The sequence below is a fragment of the Coloeus monedula genome, assembly GCF_965178545.1.
Source record: "Coloeus monedula genome assembly, chromosome: 2".
Taxonomy (NCBI): Eukaryota; Metazoa; Chordata; class Aves; order Passeriformes; family Corvidae; genus Coloeus; species Coloeus monedula.
The window spans coordinates 19344605-19368677 of NC_138782.1; the positions used below are offsets into that span (position 1 = coordinate 19344605).

General features: G+C 36.8%; 1 protein-coding gene across 9 annotated transcripts in view; it reads right to left on the bottom strand.

Annotated features, from left to right (window-relative positions):
* The window catches only part of NRXN1 (neurexin 1), a gene marked incomplete at both ends in the record, with an annotated part of 666790 nt that overhangs the window by 377956 nt on the left and 264761 nt on the right, over nucleotides 1-24073 (bottom strand). For 8 of the 9 annotated variants that reach the window (XM_082302935.1, XM_082302939.1, XM_082302934.1 and 5 more), the window contains 4 exons: nucleotides 2734-2760; nucleotides 4979-5182; nucleotides 12332-12715; nucleotides 21682-22120. In XM_082302935.1, coding sequence (XP_082159061.1) covers nucleotides 2734-2760; nucleotides 4979-5182; nucleotides 12332-12715; nucleotides 21682-22120 — 1054 coding nt within the window. The remainder of the gene's footprint in view (nucleotides 1-2733; nucleotides 2761-4978; nucleotides 5183-12331; nucleotides 12716-21681; nucleotides 22121-24073) is intronic. The other variant, XM_082302936.1, reaches the window with a different exon arrangement.

The window sequence follows — 24073 nt, forward strand, 5'->3', positions numbered from 1 at the left end:
ATTAACATTTTAAAAGTTTAAAAAATTCTGCCCTTCAAACAAGGAAGACCCCAAAATGCCACCTCTTCCGCAAGACGGGACATCAGCTAAAGGGGAAGGCATGACCATGTGTAGAAAAAGTTGCTACCAAAATCTTAGCTCTGTCAGCTGACACTTATTCCTTTGATCTGCAGTGAGCAGAAGACAGGCTTTGGGAGAAGAGGAAGAGGTATTTTATTCCCTAGGTTTGTAATTCACAGCAGAAGAAGGTGTTTACATTCACATTTTCCTTTTTCTTCTCTCAAGCTTGTTTATGTTTAGTTTAAGTCTTTGGATTTGTTTTAAAGCTGTCTGTCCAAATTCAAACCTTCATCCTGACCTGTTACTAGGCTAGTTATAACTAATGTCTGCCACTCCCAACACTGAGGTTTTATTAACAGGACTGATTTCTAAGTAAAACAGAAATAGGAAATGGAAAAATAAAATTCTGACATGGAGACCAGATTTACTTCTATCAACATAAAATTAGGATTAATACACATCCAGCTCTCAGCAGAAACAAAAGGAGAGGCACTCAATTATCAAAGTGTTTAGCAAATTAATACTCCAGTTCTGGATGCTGTTGCTTTGAAACAAATTGTGTCCCACTAAACCCCATTATATTATCCAATAAGCATTTTTAAGGACTGCTCAGAGCAATAAATCTCTGTAATCTAAATTTTAAAATATAGAAATTGCTCATGAAACATCTGGTTGCTGAAAAACTCCAGTGCAGAGAAGAAAGCAGTGTAGTACTTACCGTACTGAAAGTTCACAAAACCCTGCTCAGTACACACAAGCACCACAGGGAGATGGAACTCATCACCCAAGTTCATTTCTAACAACAAACCACTATAAACAAACTGTAAAGAAAAATAACTTATGAGTATTGTATACCAAGGATATTTTGTAGGGAGGTCATGTTACTTCTGAATGAGACCAAGAACTTGTAACTGCTAATCCAATCCAGTAGGCACATTCCTCCTCTTTGCAATCTTCTAATTGGAGGCTTATTACTTTGTGTTTGCACGTTCTCTTTTGATCATCAAAACTTGCTTAAAAATGAAACCTAGAAGCCATTTAAATTTATCTTTGACACATGATTTTGTCCAAAAGAGATTAAAAACTGAAAACACCTGTTATATTGTGGTTTTATTCCTGGGAAGTTTCCTTAAGTTAGTAACTCCATTTTCAGAGGAATTTTCTGATTTTATTAAGGAAGTTAAGAAAAAAGCAATATTGCTTTTCCTAGGAAAAAAAGGAATTTACCAGCAGCAGGCAATCTCATTACAGTTCTGCTCAAAAAGCTGCTTGTCTTACACTTTTTTCTAATTTTTTCTAATTGAGATTTCAGCAGTAGAAAAGAATAGTGCCCTGTGGCAGACCAAGTAAATGCTTCTGAGAGTTTTCATGATTTTATATATTTTAGCGAGTGGAAACAGAAAATATTTGTGTTTATAAGTGAGAATTTTTTACTTTTTTATTATTTTGTTTTTAATGTGAGGAAGATATATCTTTATGTCTTGGTAATTACAAGCATTTCCTTTATTGTATTGAAAAGTCTCTCTGAATTTAAGAACAGTTTAAATTAAGCATTTGCCCCAATAAATTTTTCTCGTTTTTAATACAAATGCTGTATTTTTGTTTTGTAAAGTTATTAATTGAAAAATCTATTAGCAAATGGCACATTAAGAATAACTTCAGATCATTGTTTTTCTTTATGGGTTATAAAATTATTAAGGAATGTTATGTTAATATCTTTTAACTCTTACCAACTACAAATGAAACCTGTGCAGTTTGTTGTTTAGCTTTTTCTCTATTTGCATAAAGCCAGTCCTCTGGCCTGCAAAACCTGTTAGGAAGGGAAACAAAAAAACAACCCAAAACTCAAATCTACCATACTTACTATCAATAATTTTGTTGACACCATTCAGGAATTCCATAGACTCAAAATAAAATCACAGTCCTTTTTCTCCTTTCAGAATATAGCCTCTTAATCCAAATAATATCAGAGAAGTTAAAATTTAGTCCATTCATCTGGCAAATGTTTCCCTCTGTTTCATAAACATGCATATCACAGAGAAAAATTGTTCAATTCAGGGTTTTTTTACATAATTAGAGTGTAAAAAATCATCATAGAAATATGGTTATTCTCAGACTTAATAATGTCCCTATTGCAATGTATGACATTTCCGTAAATCAAAGATTTAGCAAAACTCAATTGTGCTATAACCAGCCAGTAAATACAGTTAATTGTCTAGGAGGATTGTAAAATAGAAATTTTTGTAGTAAGAACTATTATGTTACAACAGTCTAACCACAGGTTGAAGGTCAAATGTCAGGAAAATTAGGAGGAGGACATGGGGGAAAAATGTGTGACAGCTTATCAGAAATGCTGGTTCAAAAATTCTTTGGCTACTGTAAATAAATTTAGCCTATCTAGAATAATACAGTACTAAAAGCAGCATTTCCTCTAGGCTTGTTTACAACCTGTAGAATACTTCCTTTTTAATATTCCAGTTAATGCTATGTCCTATGGGAAGGACAAAAAACAAGTGCTAAAGATATGATGACTTTTTACACAGTGATAATTAATCATCACATTTCATTAATAAATTATCAAGTGCTTGCAAGCTGTCCACAATCTTTGCCATTCTAGTTTGCATATTTTACAATGGTGGAATAACATTTTAAAAAGTTTGAATAGGCACTTACTGGAATTACAGTTAATCCTGATACAGTCTAGATGGGGAAGAATAGATGAAAAATGAAAATTTATCCTTCAAGGTAATAGCTGCAGACATCCAATAAAATCACAGTCCACCCTTCCGGGGACAGACACATGCAAATATGGCCACTCCATATCATCAGTCTTTACGTACTGTTATAACCCAGATATACTGCGAGAGGTCTTTACCCATAGAAACGACAAATAGGGTAAAAAATGGCCAATTTCAAACAAAGCTACATGGTGACAAATCTAAGTGAAAAGTCAGGATTAAAAGTCAAAGATGCTTAACTGAGGCAGGCTGCAACTTTTTCCCCATCTGTGAAAGAACAGGTAATTTCTCTCAGTGCAATTAGAAAGTGCTCCGTCACAATGGGTCATAGAGCAGGCCAGGCCACAATCAGACACCTTGGACAAGTTGTGGATAGTATAACCTCAAAGGCTCATCTGCAAAAGCTAAGGATTGACATACAGAGCTCATCACCCAGCCCCAGAAATAAGGGTTTGTGGGTTTACGTATCCTTAATGTCTAGATTTTAGAAATGAGCAATGACTACTTTAAAGTTATAATAATACAGAGAAAAAAAAATCACATATTTGTAAACTCATTAGAGAATGAAGAGAATCCTTTCTATTTTAAGAATTTTTATTTGCCTGACTAAAAAAAAAAAAAAAAAAGAGAAAGAAAAAAAAAAAAACAGGGGGCATGGGAGGAAGGAACAATATTACTGGGGCATGGATTTATTTACTTTTTATTGACTTTCATGAACGATAGAAGTAGGCAGAGGGTGGTGTTTTGTATGTAAAGTGAACAACCTGCTCTGTGCACGATCCTCTGGTGGGCTACCTGCATTTATCTATTACTGGAAAAAGAAAAAAACCAAACCCCAAACCCTACACCACACTACTCGGTTTGCATGGCTACTCCAGGTTTACACCTTTGAGGAACATATATACCATCAAACCTAGATTTTGTTTCCATATAGCTGAGTTTGTCATGTGTCGTCAACCGCATCAGAAAAGTGGTTGCAAACAGCCAAGGAGCAGCACCTGCACAGCCCCTTTACAGAAAGCGCTCGGAGCCTCCCGCCGCGGCCTCCGCTCCGGAGGGCACCGGCAGGGAAGGGTCACCCGCGACACCCTTGGCTCCTCCTTCTCCCTCCTCATGCTAAACACCAGGGCAGAGTTTCAGTGAGTGACTCTTGGATGAAGTGGAGGGTTAGGTGGTTATTTTCTTACCCCCCCAAGCCCCACCAGTGCTTTCTGGAAATCTGTGACTAAAGCAATAAAGTACTTGGTTCCCTTTAAAAATAGCATCCCCCTGAAGGGGAATAACTGCATAGAATGTGCATTTTCCTGAACTCCTGTTCTCTTTCGGGTCCTGGCTTGGACTTATTCATAAACCTGGCTGAAGCGCTTTTATTTCTTTAGTTACTTTTTTTTTAACACTACAGAAAAATATAACCTGACATTTTGTCCATCATATTTTAAATGAGGAAACCAGTTTTCTTTTTTTTTTTCTTTTTTTTTTTTTTTCTTTTTTTTTTTCTGTAAAAGGGCTTGTGCCTCCTGTGTTCACAAGGCTGTTTGCTGAGGGCCGCAGTCTTTGGGCATTGAAGGGTTGTGTTATCGTTCGATACTACAAAAATACCACTACAGAATTGTTTAAAAAAGAGGAGATGGATTTAATATAGATTTGACACCTAAAAAAAGGAGACCAAGAAATCCATCAGTGGGAGTATCTAACTGCAACCTTTTCAGTGTTAAAACCAGAATGTCTTTGATATATTTGCATGTCGTAGATTAATTGGTGGAGGTAAAACTGAGCTGACCTACATATATGTTGTTTCTGCTTGCACATTGAAACTGTGGAATTGCTTTTCTGAAGAAATTGTGGAGGGAGACCAATATTCCAGAACCAACAAACCAATTCAACCAAAAAAATGCCACTGATGAACTTGTCTTCTTTTTTTAGAATACACAACAGTACAAAAATATTGTGATGGGTAATGTTAAGACTAAATAAAGAATACAAAAATGCAAAAGGAAACAAAAGAAATCGTAATAATGGCCGTGTATTTGTGTACGTACGTATGCAAATGCCGCATTGACGTGTGTTTATATATCATTTCAGTTTACTTTTAATGTTAACACAGGCTGTTTCATAAATGTTTGCAAGCAAAAAGAAAAATGTAAAGAAAATGTTAATTTCTTGGAGGAAGAGGTTGTTACCTAGGTTGACCGTTAGCTTAACTCGTCCTGCATCCAGCTCTAACCGAAGGGTGTCTGCAGATTCCCTGGAAGTTGTTGCCATTAAAATGCCATAAGCTCGCTGAGACCTGAACCTTAAAGAAACATCTTCGGCCTCTGTGTGCATCACAACAGGAAGCTGTATTTTCATAAACATACTTCCATCATAGCTTAAAATTGTTGCCTCTGGAAACAGAAAGGAGAAAATCAGTTGTTAAAGAATTATATTCTGTCTACTGAAACTCCCTAGACGTAAGATGGTAAATGTATATTCAGTCAGCATGACACAGAAAAGATACATTTTACTTTTCATTATTATTACTGGGAAACACAGGCAAGTTGGGTTTGGGTTTTTTGTTAGGGTTTGTTTTGATTTGTTTTTGTTTATAAGTGGCATATCTTGGTGCTTTTTAAAGAAACTAAATTGCTCTTTAATGACCCAGCCAGCCATGCGTGCATCTTCAACAAGATTGGTAAAATCACCTGTAAGGCAATGCTTGAAATACTGGGCCTGTACTACTTAAAATAGGTCAAATCAGCAGAAGAGATTCAGGTATACCCTACAGACTAACAAAAGCCCATGTCTGATTGTCATTCCCCCTAGATAACCACCTTAGGATGCTTCCTGTATAAACCTATTGGCATTGCTACAACTGTGAGTTACAATTATCATCCAGTGAGCAAAAATCCTCCTGAAATGGGTGAGAGTCCCCAGCACAGTATGGATGGGGCATAGGTTCTTTCATGACTACAAAAACCATGGCATGGACTCAAAAATGCTTATATGAACACTATGACAGCCTCAGCAAGAGGATTGAGACTGGACTTGGCATATTGAGGGTAACATGTTAAAACCCCCAAGACAAGCAAAGAACTGTCACTTTCAGACATTCCAGGAAACCCTCCTGGCCAGAGACTCTGGCACAGAGCAGTCACAGTCTGTTAGACCCCAGAGCAACCAGTCACAAGCCTTCTTTTCCCAGCTTCCAGGCTGGTAATGAGAAAGGTAGCAAAGAGACTGCTCACAGGGAAGGCGCTGCAGTTCCTAGAAAGCAAAGGAAATGTATTTCTGAAACATATTAGAAAGTCCTTTTTGGCAGGACAATTGAACACTGTGGGCAGAGGACAACTATGGGAAGCTTCTCTGTGCTTCAATTTGCTTCGGTGTAGCGGAGACACTTATCTAAAACAAAGTTTACTCTGGTGTCAACATGCAGTAATATTTTCAAGGACTACTACTACTGATGCTACGTGTAGTAAGTCTCACAACTATGTTTGCCAAAATTGTTCCCATAGCATATCTTGTGCGCTGTTAAAGACAGATAAGCTCTTCAAGACTTCTGACCTACGCGGTCCATGGAAGGACAAAATGTTTTATTAACTCCGTGAGAGGCAAAAGTGATTGATTATATTTTCACTAGTACAATCATAGAACAGCTTGGGTTAGAAGGAACCCTAAAGATCACCCACTTCTAACACATCTGCCATGGGCAGGGACACCTTCCACTTGACCAGGTTGCTCCAAGCCCCATCCAACCTGGCCTTGAACACTTCCAGGGGCGGGGTATCCACAGTTTCCCTGGGCAACCTTCTCCTGTGTAAAGAATTTTAAATTCCCCCAATATAAATTTGGAGAAAACAAATCTGATGTTGGAAAAAAGTGGTTACTGAGACTGCTGTGAAAGTCCTTAGATATAAAAGGTTATTAGAATGCATTTATGTGTTTGATGATTTCTAACTATGCAGGTAATCATATTTTCAGCATATTCTGAATCTGAAATCATTCTGTGAAGTAGATGAAATACTTGCAACAACCCAAAAAGTAATTTCAAATCAAAGAGTTTTCAGTGGAAGCTGATTGGCTTTTTGATTGTTTGGGGGTTTTTATTTGTTAGTTTGGGGGTTGGGTTTTTGTGGCTTTCCCTGTTTGTTTATTAGTATTTTGGGGAAGTAATGTATCGGGGCTTACAATTCCTTCCTATGCCTAGCTGTCTAATCTGTGCATAAAAATCTCCCAAGGTCTTTATCAAGGTAAACATGATTTAGGTAAAGAATTCCAGGAAAAACCCTAAAGTTACATGCTCATATAACAGAAAATATAAGGTATTTTGTATTGTCTATAAAAATCCACCACATTAATAGCAGTCAGGGTTTTCATATACAGAGCAAACCCAACATTCATCAGTGCTAGAGTTCTGTTGCTAACAAATTAGCTTAGGATAACGTAAAAGAGAGGTGTCAGAATCAGCACTGATACCGTTTGCCAACTTTCCTGTAATTATTCAAGTTTTTCTGAAAATTACAGAAAAAGGAGAGAAGGAACTTAATTGGAGCCTTAATTTAATTGGAGATGGCCTGTGAGTAACACCATGGTGAGCAGACCTGATGTGATTAGATATTAATCCTCCTAAGCCATACTGTGCCAGTATTTTGGGAACAGATGTTCCAAGAACAGACTAAAGATACTGAACAGAATATCAAATGACTTAAAAAGCTCTGGGCAATGAGGAAGCCCCCTCATGTCAACTAGATGCTCTGAATATGTCAATATGTCCTTTCCAAGGCACAAGCTTTCTAAGCACAAAGGTATCACAGGGGAAAGAAAAAGGCAAAAAAACCCAAAAAAACAAACAAAAAAACCACCCCCAAACTACCAACAAAACAATGCCAAACAAAACCAAGACACACAAAATCCCCAAATGAAAAGCAAATGAAAAACAACAAGCAAAACAAAAGCAAACAAACAAACAAAAAAAACCCACAACCCCCAAAACCCCCCAACAAAGTAGAACCAAGCACAAAAGTGGCAGGAATGGATTGCTAATTTACAAGGCCTGGTTAGTAAAGCAGTGATCTGAATGACAAGAGGAAGCAGGCACACAAACCTTGAAGGAACAAGTTAGATAAAAATATGTATTAATTTTTGCCTCTTATGTTTTTTTTTTGCTTTGGACCAACTAATTCCAAGTAGGTGTCTCATCTTTACATGAAATCTACACTGCTAAATGTTCTCACATAAGTGTTGACAGAACGTCTTTTCTCTCTTGTTCAGCTTTCTCTTAATTATTAGATCAAGTGATAATAGACTAAGTTTAGTTCAGGATGTGATATCCATTCAAAAAAAAGAACGAAAAGTGTAATAGTTTTACTACCACTTCAGTGTTGGAATCATAGCACTGAAAAGAAAAACAGCAGAAAATCCTTATAATAAAATCACTGACAAGTTTTTTCGTGGTAGCAAATAAGTGCATGCAGTAGAGTTATTAAGAAGAAATAAATGGCTTTATACGATACAGAGATTTATATTAAAATGTTTTATACATTCATTCTTTGACAGTTTTATAAACCTGACATTTAAAACTTTTCCTGTTCCTGTGGTAAAAACAGCCAAGCAAAACACACAAATGAACCAAACTCCAAAACAACCCCATTGAAGGGTTCAATTTTCCTCTCAATTTTTTTCTTCAATTTGTTTCTTATTAAAATCTTCACAGCTAGACAGTCTTCTTTCCTACATATATACACACACATACACACAGACCACCTTAATTATCTCTGTGTCTAAACCCAAGGATGCACAGACCAGTACTGACATGAGAGGAGATTCAGGACCTTAATTTCCACTTGAGGTGGAATTACCTAAATTGCTCAAGAGACTGAGGTACCAATTCTGGAAACTTTCCTACATCTGTTTCTACCCTCAGAAATGATGACTGGATATTTTCAGGGAAAAAAAAAAAAAAAAAAAAAGAGAATTTCCTGAATAGATGCTATTCTTCAATTCACAGGTTATTTAAATTAAAGTGGAAGTATGGACTAGCATTTGAATTTCAGTGGTCTTTCTCATAAATTCTGCAGTCAAGTTTGTGTTACTTTAAAAACATGATGCTTGGTGAGTAAGAATGCCCATTGCACATATTTTAATAAATAAAACAGGATCTTGTTTCCTCTGCACCCTTTGTGGTGCCTGTGAAATCCCAAAGACAGAATTCTTAATTTTTTCCTGCTTTTTCAGTTTCAAAGTGTCTGCAATAATATGAGGACCATATTGCAACCCACATAGCATTTTTAAAGCATGAAATCACCCTCTGTGTCTGCTGTCACTGAAATCCCACACAAACTTTGCCCAGAAATGACAGACTATACAGTCCAGAGTCGTGCCAGGATGTATATGAGCAATCTGGATCATCCCTAATTAACTATTCAGGTTTGCTCTCTGAGCCTGTTTTATTTACCAGTACGAGTAGAGCAACAGTATTCTGCCCAGAAATGCTCCCTGATATATACAATTTTACTCCTAGAAATTGTGTGAGTATTCAAATATGTTGGCTGCTACTGAGTCAAATTTGAACTTTTTGCTCTCTTCCCAGACATTTTGGGTTTTCTCCATGGCATCTGTGTCCACCTGGGCGCAAAGCTGAAGCCTTGGAGATTTATAGGGAACATTTCCATCAATCTGATAGAAACATTTCTCTGTATGTGATTATTTACTAGATAATATGTGAATAGAAGTTGAAATTATTTCTTCCAATTCCCACACTGGTATTATTTCAGGACTGAGGTCCTAAGCCACACTGTAAATTTTTTACAACTTTAACACACAGGACCAATCAGTTAATTTAAGACAGTGATGGAATTAGTATAATATTTTGAGCACCTGATTCTTCATGCTATCTATCCTCATACCACCTTTATTTTTCTTAATTTAAAATTGTAGAGCATCCAGTTATATAACACAAAGAATGAAAGTTACATTTCTTTAATGTGTATATGAGTATGTAGGGGTCTGTGCATGCACCATATGGATATCTACACACACTCTAAACATATTTTCTCCTCAGAAATGTCACCTCGATAAACCTTTGTTTGCATGCTTACTTTTGCTTATCACTCTTTGATGATTTTACTATTGTTTCTGGCCATCCTGTGAAAAGAATACACCTGTAAAGGGCTTTGCCAAGAGGCAATCACTCACTGTGATCCACAAAGTACGAGACGATGCCAAATTATATTGCTGTGACATCTGTCCATCCATCTGCTAGAGTTTTCATAATCTACTAAAGCCAATCTACAGATTATGCTGATGTTTAACCTTACTGAAATTCAAGAGTAAAATTAGGAATAACTTGCAACACGATAAAAAGGATGTGGATATAAATATATATGTATATATATAATTTTAAGTATACACAAATTAAAATGGACCACAGTGGTATTCCAGGGGTTTTGTGCACTAATGAGCTGAAATTATTCCAGGTTCTGTATTGTACACTAAACATCCAAGTATGGATGTGAACGCTCCTATTTCAGGGGAAATATTATGAAAAATAAAAATTAAATAGCAGTAAAAAGTAGCTCTACACTTTTTTTTTACTGAAGACACCTTATATACTTAATGTTAAATATTCTAGTTGTTTAATCTCCAGTATTTTATTCTAAATCTTTATTTTCTTTGTGGAACTGCATTGTTTGCTGGAACAAGCATGTTCCCCTTTTATTTAAATTAGTTTGAACAATTATAAATGTGCTGCAAAACAAAAGTTTATCAGTTCCTACACATGGCTAGTAGTTATAATAACTTTGTGTGGTAGGATGCCAACACGACGCTTTCAGAATCCCAAAAGCTATAATCTTATTAATGCACGACCACTTGGGATATGAATATTACTGAGAAGACATCTCCTTTCAGCACAGTTCCCTCTGGAGAGGGAAACCCAAGAGCAGGAAATGATCTCATACAGCTGAAGTGCCACACATATTCCTGCTGGACAAAACCCAAACGTTGTTGTAGAGGAGCCAGCACCACCGCTCCAGTACCACCATTCCCACCAGGGGAATGCCCTGGGAAAATGAAGCCTTAAACTGGATAATGCTTGAAAATAAGGCACGGGAAGTAAAAAAAAGCAGAGGTTTCTCTACAAAACATCAATACCTGTCCAATATATGCACGGGAAATTGCTGTGATGAAGCCTGCTTTCAGCTCTTTGCGGATCTGCATGTGTTTGTGTCTCTAAGGCACATGTTTCCTGGCTTTTCAGTGGAAATAAAAAAAAAAAAAGCAAACCCGGTTTTTGCTTGTTCCCCTCTGTAATAGGAGAGTTTGGCCACAGGGTGGTACACCAGCCATGTTTAACCGAGGGCTGCGAGGATGCATCAGGCAGCTCCGTTATCCCTCTGCCAGCTCCACTCCACCAGGAACAACAGTCTGGAGAGCTCAGAACAGCTGGCCATGAGCCAAAGGCATAAATAGTCAAAAAATAAGACAGAAAAACCCCACAGAAGGATCTGAGAATCTACGCGCAAATGCTGATAAAATGCAAGGACCTATACTACATAAATGCACATATCTACTGACACACAACTTAAAACATTCATTGGGGTTTTATTTCTAAAGAATACATTTTTGTTTCATCTGACTAACTGGAAAAATTAATCAAACTAGATGAAAAGAACTTACATTTTCAGCCAATAAATTTTAGGTTTAGATTTCAGGCTGAAGACAATATGAAGAAACTGCTGTGTCAAATGGGAGATGAAAAATACAACTCCTGGCATTGAAACACTTTCTAGTTCCATAAAATTAAAAACAAAAAACTAAAATATTAACTAAAATTTTTTTATCGTTTACATACTTACATTAAAATCTTTTATCAGCACACTCTGCAATTTTAAATAAATTACAGGGGTTTCTATTTATTAACTAACCTCAACATCTGCCTTCTTTGATGCTATCCAGCTTTTCAATTAAATAAATGGAGTTTCTCAACTTCACTGTTACCTTTTCTAGGTAAGAGGAATACTCAGAGATTTTAGATAACTACAGGCAGTTTCCTTGGGTACTAGGATCTTTCCAAAAAGAGATAAGTACAAATGTTAATTCCTACTGACTCTTCTGCTTTGACTCATGGATGAAGTTCTGGCCATGGATTTAAGTGACACTGTGGAATTCAAAAGTGAATTTAATCATATACTGATATTGACATAAATAAGCAGAGAACAAGAATTCAGTTTGGAACTGGAATGTGACCATTTAGCAATGCAATAATATTTAAAATTGCTTTCACAAAGCTTTTCAGAACTCAGCAATATATGATGAGACACAAATGCGCTTTAGAGTCTCCCCTAAGATCTTTCCTCTAGAGTTACTTCTTGAAGTCTACAGCAGGGCTCCACCTCACATCAAGGGAAATCAAGGATGCTTTTTTTGCCTCAGGACAGTTAATGATAATTTACCATTTTTAATCATTGTACAGGAATTTATTTATTTTATGCTTGTGCTTTTTTTTTTTTTTTTTAAGCATAAAAATAGAAGTGCAGTCATCTCATGGAACCTACCTCTTTCGCATGATCTGCCAAGGTACCCCGTGCCAGAGCAGTCACACACATATCTGTTCCACCCATCCCTGCACACACCATTGTTTTTACAGGGGTTGCTAAGGCAAGGTTTTGCAGTTTCTCTTGAGCATGAGGGTTTTACTCCAGCTGTGCTTTGAATTTCAGCCATCTGTCGAATATCTTTGCTTTGACCATCAATAAATAAATCTCTAATGCAGCCGACGTATCCATAATTGAGGAGTGCTGTCCACACCTCTGTTGGGAAGACCAGGCCTGCTTTATTTTCTGGTAAGCCTCCAAGATACAAGTCATCATCCAAGTCAAGGATTTCACTTTCCCCTGGTGCAGTATATGGAGTACGTAACGTGTTCACAGATATCGTCCCTGTAAAGACAATAAAATGTGTGATTTTCAAGAGATTTGATTTTGGTACTGGTTTTTTTTTCTCATTTATCTACATGTCACATTAGCTCCTGTCAGACAGCTATAAGTGAAGCAGAGGTATTTTATTCATACAGCTATAGAATCATAGATAAACTTCACTATTTTAATTGCAATGTAGCCAGGAAATTAATGATGTAAAAACATTTATGCACAACACTGTATGATCACAATATGAAAAACCCCAGTCAAAATCACCTTACCAATCTCATAGGTGCAGGGGAAATGCAGTTCAGAGTTATTTTCAGAAATATCCTCATTGTGCTACAACAACAACAACAAAATCTTCACTCCCTCATATGTGTTTCAAAGCATTATAGATGGGGTTGAAACCTGGGAGGCAAATCTGAGTCTTTGGTTTGGGCCCAAAGACACAGTATTTTAAGACTCTCACCACTTTCAGTGGGCTTTGGATAAGATTTTTTTTCTTTAAGTGTAGAAGGAAAATGCTCTCACCAGCTGCCAGGCAGGCAATCATTAAAAAGGAAGTGATGGGCTCCTAGAGGGAAAATCAATGCCTCTGAAACTTATCTCAAGATGTGTGCATGTTGCAATAAGAGGGACAGATGATGTATATAGACCTTCAGGATATCAGAAATATATTTTCCATTTAAGTCTAAAAATTAAATAAACAAAGTTGAAACTAAAATAGAGATCTCTTTTTATAAAGTGTCTGCACAAAGAAACTGTATTCAACTGCAAGGATCCTTTTTTGGTGATACTTTGTTTAAAATAATGAGGTGTGCAACACTAACAATTTGAATAAACATAAAAAAATTTAGTACATACAGTCACAGAGCACACTTATGTCAACCAATTTTAAATTTATTTCTAAGTAAAATCACTTGGAAAAAAATCTTCATGTAGATCTTCACAGAAGTGATTCCTTATCACTCTACGTGGGCACAAAAGCAAACAAAATATAAATCCAAATATTATATAGGTCACCAAATTGTCATAATGTACCAGTCATCATCATGCAACACTGCTATGTGCTGGACTTAACATGGAAAGTGTATTAATGGTGACAAGACACTGAAGAATCCCATTTACCACAATGAATTTATCACACATATATATACAAAGTGAACATGATTCACCATCTCCACTGTTGGTCTGAAACAGATTCCAGAAAATAACACTGATTACCAAAAAGGCTCCCACCATGGTAGGAGTTGTGCATAAGAAGAAATTCACACTTTACACAGCATACATTACTAAAATGTGAGTTTTAAGCAAACAAAGGCAGGACAGGAAAAGATCATCCTATGACTTGGGTACAGCCTAAAGTTTAGGCTTCCCTTTTACCAATGGACCCTGTAGAAGCTATATTTTTTCTGTTCTTTTGTTGGTTCAATAGGTTAACTTCAACAGCTTGGACAGAATGAATATCTAAAGAATTTGGATCATTGGTAAAAGCTCTTTGGTATAAAGGTCTCAGGAGGTCCAACTCCCATGTGAGACTTGAGACATATGGATTTCAGAAGGGCTGGATACCACAGTCTCCCTACTATCAGAAGAGATCTAACAAGATAAAGCAAAGGTTTGCTTAGCATTTTTGCATCTTTATAAGTTTAAAGAATGAGGATGTGGTCAGTTTTCCCTTTTATAGACTATAAGAAATGTTTTCTGTCTCAGTCGAATAATCACATAGATATAAAAGTGAACTTCCAAGAAAGTAAGAAATAGGCATGCTGAAACAAGACACTTTTCCTTCCAAACTCCCATCTGTTTAAAACTGATAAGATGATTATGTTTTGCTAACTCTAAAAATTTGTTGTTACTTCTCAGCTTCTAGAAGCAGAACTTGGCACTCATATGGAGCGCTCGCTATAGCTTGACCTTAGGCATGCAAGCACAAACATTTTGAGGTTTGATTTGATTAATCAGCTGCGTCAAACAAGGACACCTGTGAATGACCTGTCAAACCAAGAGAGACATTTCAGAGAGCATCCTAGGGATCAGGAAGGATGGCTAACAGGCAACAGATCTTTTCTTCTTCATAAACATTAGAGATGCTGTAAATATAAATCGTCCTTGTCCTCGCAATGTTTCTTACTGCTATTGTTGCCTTTTCCCATCTGTTGATGTACAGGCTAATTTAAGACCAAATGCTCTAAACCTACGTTCAGGCAGTACCCACTTGTGCACCCACACAAGTTAACTCAGCTGCAACCTCCAACAGCAAGCTCCAACATGTGAACAGTGCCATTTTCTGCTGGACAAAGACATTTATATTTTCAAGACATTAATGAAGAATCCTGGAACTACTTTTCTATTAAAAAATAAAAATTTACTACATCTTGATTACTTTCAGCTCACAGAAAAAGACAGATAAATCTCTGCCAGTATAGGTGACACTCTGTTCCAAGTGGAAAGTTTGCAAGCACAGAAGGCTTAGGAAGGTGAATGATAAGGGGAACTGGTGACTGTGAATTATGGTAAAGTGATAGACTGAAACAGGAAATTTTTCTTCTCTATGTCATAGAGGATTACCCTGAAGAGAGCTTAAGTATTATTTTGAGTAGATGTCAACAGCTTCTTAAAGAAATGAACTTTTTACCTTCCCAAGAAATGAGACCCCATAAAATACTCCGTATGAGAAGTCCTCTGAAACCTTAGTGTGATCATAACATCTAATGACTATGGGTAGAAAAACATAACAGGCAACCACGTAGCCATCGCTGCTGGTGAGATCCAGAGTACCTTTTATGTATCTCTGACACACAATGCAAACTTTACTCACTAATTGCTTTGTAAACACCAATGAAAAAAAATCCAAGTAAAATAAGGGAATATAAAAATATTCCAAAATACAGCAGAAATTACAGAGCCTTTTAAGTATCCTACTACAAAATGCAGAACTCAAGTTTATAGAACATAGGCTTACAGGAAATAAACAGTGGTTCCATTAACACCTTTGGATTCACAGTGCATCCAGAGATGAGACAGAGGTAGCATGTGCTGTTTCAACTTGGTGAGGTTTTGGGGGAGGGATTTTTTTGCTCATTTATTGCAGGGGTTTGGGTTTGTTTGTTTTCCTGTGGTTTGTTGGTGGGGTTTATTTTTGTTTTTTTTTTTTTTTTTTTTAAAGCCTGTTATCTTTGTTGAGGGAAACTTTCTGAGTTCAACTGAAAATGTCTCAAATTGGACCTCATGACAATGGCAGAAGCTACCACAGAAATTGGGGACTGTGGCACACACCTCCTTTAATAGACTTCAATTCTACTCTCCCTGAGAATTATAGGCACATTAAAAGGAATAGTTTTGTCAAATCACCAGTGTACTCCAATCCATTCAGATGTTTCTGCTTACAAATGTGAAGAGACATCACTTTCCATAGAGGAAGAAAGGGAAACTAATGGAGCATGCAAATGTCTTATGTGGCCAGCACATAAAGGTTTAATAAATTTCCCTGTAAAGGTACTGCAACATCATTGTCAAGACAGAATTTTAAAATTTGATAAGATGAAAGAATTGGACATATCTAGTTTAACAAAATAACCTAGAGACAACAGATATGAGGAAGCAGCAGATTCAGAAGAGCACTGGCTGCTCAAGAGAGAGAGAAAACTATAACCTTAAATTGTAACATCTCTGGAGTAAGAACCACCTTAAAGTTCCCTCTTTGCATAACAGCACCCAGCACCAGATCAGCAGCAATACCATTTATTTGAAAAGAGCCATAAATGCCTGCCAGGAAACAAGCAGCTTCCAAACAGAGATTTTTAAGACTCAAATTTGGAAATATTATCTGTATTTCTATCAGAATAAGAAAGAAATAGAAGAATGATGATAGCATGTGGTTTGTCCAGCCTGAAAGGAGAAAAAGAAGGGGTGGGGTGACTTATTTAGTCTGGGAATTCATGATCCAGCTTCAGATTCTAAAAGCAAGTAGTGTTTCTTATCTCCAGAAATTAGACATAAATTTAAGGCTCCTGTAATGACCTATAGGTGCTTTGATTCCACAGCATTCCACCTGAGAACACAGTGCAATTTAACATTTAGAAACTTCTTTCTGTATTGGAAAAGCAGTTTGAGAAATAAACTAATGAAATTATGGCTTTCAACAAGAATTATTGACTTAAAGGATAACTGATTAGTGAGCAGTCCTTCAAAGGATGAGTCAACAACATAAGTCAACAATAAAACACATATGGGAAAAAAATGGGAAATACACTGGAGATTACAGAGAAGCCTACTGTACCACTTGGCTGAGTGCTGGTTAAGTTTAATCTTGGATTTGGAGAAATATTCAGATCAGCCAAGGAAGCTGCAGATCATTGAAAGAATTTTCCCTAAAATGCAATATAAACCCGTTCTCCCAAATATGAAAACTATTAACATTTGTTGAAATAGGAACGTGTAAATCTGGCTGTTCTTAAAAGGTTAAAAAGATGTGGGAAGTAATAAAAAGAAGGGTACATGTGAGGAAAAAAAAGAACCTGCAACAATAATACATGTAATGGATATCAACAATGTACTGCTTACAGGGAGATACTGATTATAGTTAAGGTCTAATTATATACTCAAGAAATAATTTCTGGTGTTCAAGCTGAAACTCTAACTTTAGTTCAAAATTTCAGTGACTCAGCCCTTAAATGCTTCCTACCTATGAATAGACTCTGATACATTCTGTTTTACACTGCCCTACACAATTGGAGGTTGACAAGAACAGTAAGTTTCCTCCCTGATTTCACTATGTAATGGTAATTTCCAAAGGATGAATGGTGTTTCAGCAAAAAAATATTTGCATGGTTACCCTTGCATATGGAAAAAAGAATTTAAAGAATACTTAAGTCTCAGAAAACAGTTATTAAACCTATCCCTGCCGTGTTACAAGAAACACTCTGAGCAAAGACCTTTACAGCTGCATTATGATTGTGTTTTATTTCGTTTGGGTTTGTGGTTTGTTTTTTTTTTTCCTAATTCTTTTTTTCTGCAGGGTTGGCAGTACTGCTAAGAGCAGGACAAACATTTCCCTTAGGTATGACTTAATGAGCCTCTCCAATCATATTCATTATCTCAGCAATTTACTTTTTCCTAAGACTGTGTATAGGAAACTGAATCATATTTCTAAACCTCATCTCTCTCCTGATCAGTTAAATATGAAGATTTTAAGTGCAGCTACTACAACTGTTCTGATCTCTCTGCTTACCTGACGTGGCGTATTTATTTGCTTTTTGTGCCGATGAAAAGCATTTGCTTATTACAAAACATTGAAAAATCAGAGCAAGGTATTAATTCTAAATACACCTTGTGTGCTAAAACACAATAGCTGTGATGAGGACTGTGACCACAGGAGGCAGCTCATGGCTGAGACAGGACACCTGTGAAACAGCTATGAAGCCCCAGTCCTTCCCAGGAATTCAGGACATATAATTCAGGAGTACTGTGAGGAAACTTGGGACACAGCAGCTGGTAGCACTGCTGCACACCTAGCAAGAAAGATGGACCAGAGGAGAATATCTTATGAATATCTTTCTTTTCCTAATCCTTAAATGTTAACTAAATATGGTCTCAGGAGCTACATTTTCTACCAATGATCATCTTTTTAGGTAAGGAAGCACTCGGAGCAAGTCTTATAGGCAACAGAATGGGATTCTAGGGTGAAAATGTCAAAAGGTCTTTCAGCAAAATGAAATTAAAAGACACCATCTCTTCCCTCTTCCTGTATCTCTCAAAATCTGAGTGGATTGGAAGAATTACTAGCGAATGGGGCCTGGATGATGACAATTTAAAAATGTGTTCTCATTCCTTACATCTCCCTCCTGCCTCCATTGCAATTCCAGACAAGCAAAGGCAAAGTCAGTAGTTCAGAGTGGATGCTCACTGTGACTGAGAGTCTGGAAGAGAGTAAAGAATGAGAAATAAGTCTAATACTTGCTGAGCCAGCTAATATGAAAGTCAAGGAAATTAGCAAAGCTCCTTGAGAAATGTCACAGCATTCTACTATCAGAGGGAACCACTCTGCATTGGATTTGAAGGCCAGGAGCAAAAGGTTGCAAGACACCAAACTTAATTTAAAGAAAAAAAAAAATTACAGTTTATTTGAGCTACTTATTCATTAACAGAAGAATCTCTTCCTTTTTGCTTGATTGCTAGGGAAATATGCTATCAATAGCAAGAAGAAAGTCTCAGAAAAACAATTTTTTTTTCTATACAAGGTATATTTATTCAATTATATAAAAATTCTAAAGGTAAGCTAGTGAAAAGTAATCATATTCAGGTGATTTCCAATATGTTTGGCTTGGGCTAGAGAAAAGAAACCAAAAAGCATCCTGAAAGAGTTAAAAGTGAATTTTATTCTTCATGGGTAAAACACACCAACATTCTCAACAGGACCACGAGGTGGAGAGGGGTTGAGATCCTCAGGACAGCGAGGAGGGCACACAGCAACCTCACTGCCCTGGACTTCAGGAGAGCCTCTTCAAGACTCAGTAGAGCCCAATGGGAAAGGGCCCTGGAGGGCCAAGGGGCCCAAGGATGCTGGCTGGTATTCAAGGATCGTTCTCCAAGCTCAGACGCAATGCATGCCGACAAGGAGGAAATCGGGCAAAATTGCCAGCAGGCCTTCTTGGATGGGTAAGGAGCTGCTGAGCAAACTCAGAGCGAAAAAAGAAGCTTTCAGAAGGCAGAAACAAGGGCAGGTGGATTGGGAAGAATAGAGTAAAATCGTGCAGGTTGCTAGGGATAAAGTTAGGGAAGACAGGGCCCAGTTAGGATAGAGTCCCCCCTACCACTCTACTTTCTTTCTATCACTCTCCCTCCTCACATTTACTGTTAGATAAAATCTGTACTATTGCCTTTGGCACATGGTCTCATTTGCACCTTAATTCAGGCAGAGGCATCTCTCTAATAACTGTAATAACCGGATCTTACCATCATTAAGACAAACAAAAGCATTGCCAGTGTTATTGGTACTTCTCCTACCATAAACTATTATTGTATGTATTAGAATAATAGAAAAACTTGGATTCTGTTTCAGATTGCAGCTAAAAATTCAGTTTGCCAATCCATAATCCTGCATATTTTATTCAGTATTCCTGGTAATAGTTCAACGTCTTAGAGTTAATAGGTATTATGATTAGTTTTCAACAGTGACAGGGGGGTTACATAAATTTCACCCATCTTCATCACAGGCAAGTCATCAGATGGATTAATTAGATTATTTATAATTCTACTAAAAAAAAAAAAAAAAAAATCCTGATCACCAGGCAGGTTTTGCTTCTTTAAATTACTCTATATTGCAGATGTTCAACAGTTTTTAAAGACGAAAATATGCCCTAAACTCTCTTAATGTCACTTGTGAATCACATTTTTTTTGTGAAGCAATGAAAGGGCAGAGCATATCTTCAAATGTAAACAATTGTTATGCATTTATTTCATTCCTTTATAGATCTGTTGGCTTTGGATGTAAGAATAAACTTTGCTTTCAGCAGTCCCACAGGCACGATTATTACAGGATTTACTGCCTCATATGAATCACTGAAACCACACTTAAGAAGAAAGTCTGAAATAAAAATTGTAGTATAAATAATATAACTGCTGGATATTCAATCCCAATTGAGGATTTTGAGAAGTTGTGTTTTATTGTTTGGTTAGGGGTTGTATTCTTTTTGGTTGGTTGGTTGGTTTTGTCTGGTTGGGTTTTGTTTGTGTGTTCTTGTTTGGTAGGTTTATTTAACCTCAAGAAATGTAAATGAGCAACTGACGTACTATAATAAGAAAATCAAAGTCTCTACCATTACAGTTTGAAGCTGCAAAGTCCAGGAATAAAATAATTATTTTTCATAACCATAGTGCATATCAATTGAATTTGGTCTGATTTGCAGCATGGATTTGACTGAAATCTTCAGTTTAAAACTGCACCTAAGATTTGCTTGATCTGAAATCTGATTTGTGTGTAGTTAGAAGTTAAGTGATAAAATGATGACTTTTGGGGGCTAAGTTTTACAAAGAAATCCTAAAAATGCAAGCTATGGAAAAGGAGCCACCCAAAGGAGTAAAGTGGGGGAAATCCCACAAAATCCAAAAGAAGTGGAGCTTACATTTTTCAACACCCACTTTTGGAGTGTACATAAACTTCAGATTGAATACTAATATTAATCAGAAAATTCTTCAGGACTGAGTTACAGACTCAGTACATTCTCCACCCCCTTCCTCCCCAGATCTTGGCATGAACTACAGAAAAGGCACCATAGAAGAGAACTGTCCTTAAATTGATGTATATTGATTATTTGCTTAAGCCAAGATATGTACTCAAGATGAGACGAGCTGATACATTGACAATTTCACTGGATAAATCCATTTTAAGTTGTAGTAGATTTCAGTAGCATTAGCAAGAGTTTATGAATTCTTTATTTTTACCACTTTTCGGTGAGATCATTTTCTGAGTAAATCACTCCAGAATATGAATCATACTGATAGAATGTGGCAAGTCAATATTTCCATTTCTGCTGACATGTGTTGTTAGCCATTCATTAGCATATCATTTAAGTGTGCTGAGATCTGCTGACATGATTGGAAGCTCTGTGTTGTTTCTGTGGGGCAGTTATTCCCCGTGTTGGAGATTGTTTTCAGTAATTCTTTTTTTGCTTTATTTTCATTCTTGAAACTTGCCACTTCAGCTATTTGGTGTAAGCAAGCACAGAGGGAGATTACTGTTGGTTTTTCAAGCACACAACACACTTACTTGCAAGATTAAGTACTTGATTATCCAATAAAGTTACCATAAGATATTTAACTCAGCAAATAATTGTATTCTGGTACCTGACAGTAATGATTTCTTGTATTTTCCTTATTTTTTGGATGATGCTCAACTCTTATTGTGGCAACATCAATATGTACCTAGTATTCTCTCAGACACAGCAGAAAAAACATTCTGAATGCTAACAAAAGGAACTTACCTGACCGCCCATCCCGCTGAAAATCCACATGGTACCATTCACCATCATTCACCTTCTTCTGCAAGGCTTTTATTTTTATAGTACCTGATCCCATGTCTAACAGTAGGTAGAGGTGGCCATCAAGCATCTCAATGGCAAAAAAGTCAACCTTCACCATCTGTGGATGTTTGGCATCTTTTTGGTGCCTTGGTTTCCCGTGACTGAAAAGAATCAGGCCATTTGGCTCAGTTGTACGAAAGTCAAATGATATTGAGCCTGTTTTCTTGGCATTCCACTTTGGCAGAGAGATGAAAGACTCTGGTGTTTCAAATGTGATTGGATCTAAGGTTGCAACATTCTCACATTTAAATGCTACAACCCCATGAATCTTCATTTTAGCATCCCCTTGCTTGGCAAGTCGAGACAGCTCCAACCTGACATCATTATTTTTATATACAACCTGCAAGCAAAGCAGAGAAGTTACTCAGAGAAACCTGACCATTTTAACCAAAGAGACATAATCTCAGATAGGCACATTATTTAAGGGATAATGGTGATGAAACATGAATATGATAATTTACACACAAACTAGATGAAATAACTATTTTCATTGACTAATGATTTAATAATTGTTTTCATTAAACCAAAAAAAAGTTGCTCTAAAAATATCCCTGCAGTTAATTCTAACAATCTGAAAGAATCTACACATAATTTATACTATGAGTTGCAAATTAGCTTGTGTGGCCTTGATTACTTAAAAGCCTTTTCTGCACAGCCATTTCGTTATTATAAAGAAGTATTAGATTTCTTCTTCCTCTAAATCCTTTGTCATTGTCTTAACTCTTCTGTTCATGTACAGAAAATATACCAAGGTCAGACACTTCATAATTTAACATCTTTTCAGTTTGTCCTTGGGGCTGAGGAGTAGTAGCATTCATGGAATTCGTGAAGCTATATAAGAGAGGCAAACTAATATCAAAACAGATCAAAACAGACAAAAATCTTTGAGCCTGTTCAATTGGATAAAAAGCCCCCCCACTTACATATTTTCCCTGACTGAAGAATTTTCTGATAAAAATGAAAGACAATATTAGTTTTAAATCCAATTGACCTCTGTAGCAAATATTCTTGCTTCAAATCACATTTTAACTTGTCCAAGAAGCCCGTCATGATGCAACCATTTCCCAGGGTTCTATTCTTTATTAATATTTTCTCAAATTGCTGCTCTTTCTGAGTTATCCATAATACAAGAGCTGCTAAAGTGAGCTCCCCAATACCAAAGGCGTGCACAAGTGTTTTGTCAATACTTTAATTGTTTGATAAATGAAAGACTCAAACTAAAATACCACTGAAGGGCTGAATACAAAACCATAGCGACAGAAGCTAAAACTTTCTTCTGTGTTTCTAAGGTTAAGCCCTACATTAAAAAGCAATTTGGAGAAAAAGCAACAGCTCAGCAAAACCAAGCACTTTGTGCTGAGGCTTCTTCATCTACAGATCTGCAGCATTCAGGACTAGATCACGTCTGGCCCTGGTCCAATGTTCCAACTATGTAGTGTAGTTCGGAGCTACAGGGGACCCATCACTGGTTTAGACTTTACATCTCTATTTGGGGTTAGAAAGTGCTTACTGAATACTTAGGATAGAGCTGCTGGATTAATTCCCTCTGAAATTTAGTTTGAACACAAGTGAAACCCACTCTGACACCCAGTAAGGGGAAAACACAGCAGATGAACAGCAGAGCTGTGCTACTGTTAGAAATCAAAGCACTAGCACTTACACAATCTAAGATGACATACCCCACAAGTGATAGCTGCTATTGAAAAATGATGTTTCAAGACAAAAGAAAAGGAAATGATTGATAGAGTGACTTTTTTTTTCAGTAAGAATTGTGTTCGTTCCAATTATATCATTATCCACAATGCAAATTTCATCATAAGACTTGCCAGAATTATTCTACTATATTAAAATGTATCCTAAAAGCTAATAAATAAGCCTATTTCTTCATTTTATTTCAGAATTGAGTACAAGCAGTACTGCTCCCATGAGAGCTGTGTCTCCAAAGACGACAGATATAAGACTCTGCCATAGAGACACAGATAAGGTGTTGTGTTCTTCAACTGAAATCACCAGAAGTGAATAGAATTGGACTAAACTGTAATATTACTTAGTAAGGAAACATATTTCCATTTATCAAAAGCATCCGTAATACCTGAGATTTTACAGATTGTGCACAGGAGTTTAGAATGGTACTGGAGAATAAGCACGTGCAAGTGACATCCCTTTGGGCTGGCTTTCTGTCTTTAGAGCGAAGAGGAATGCAGCAAGAAGCCAGCAATCTGGGAGGTTACTTAGAGAAATCTGGTCTCATGAAGCATTGACCTCTTTCTACATCAAGAAAGATTTTGGATAG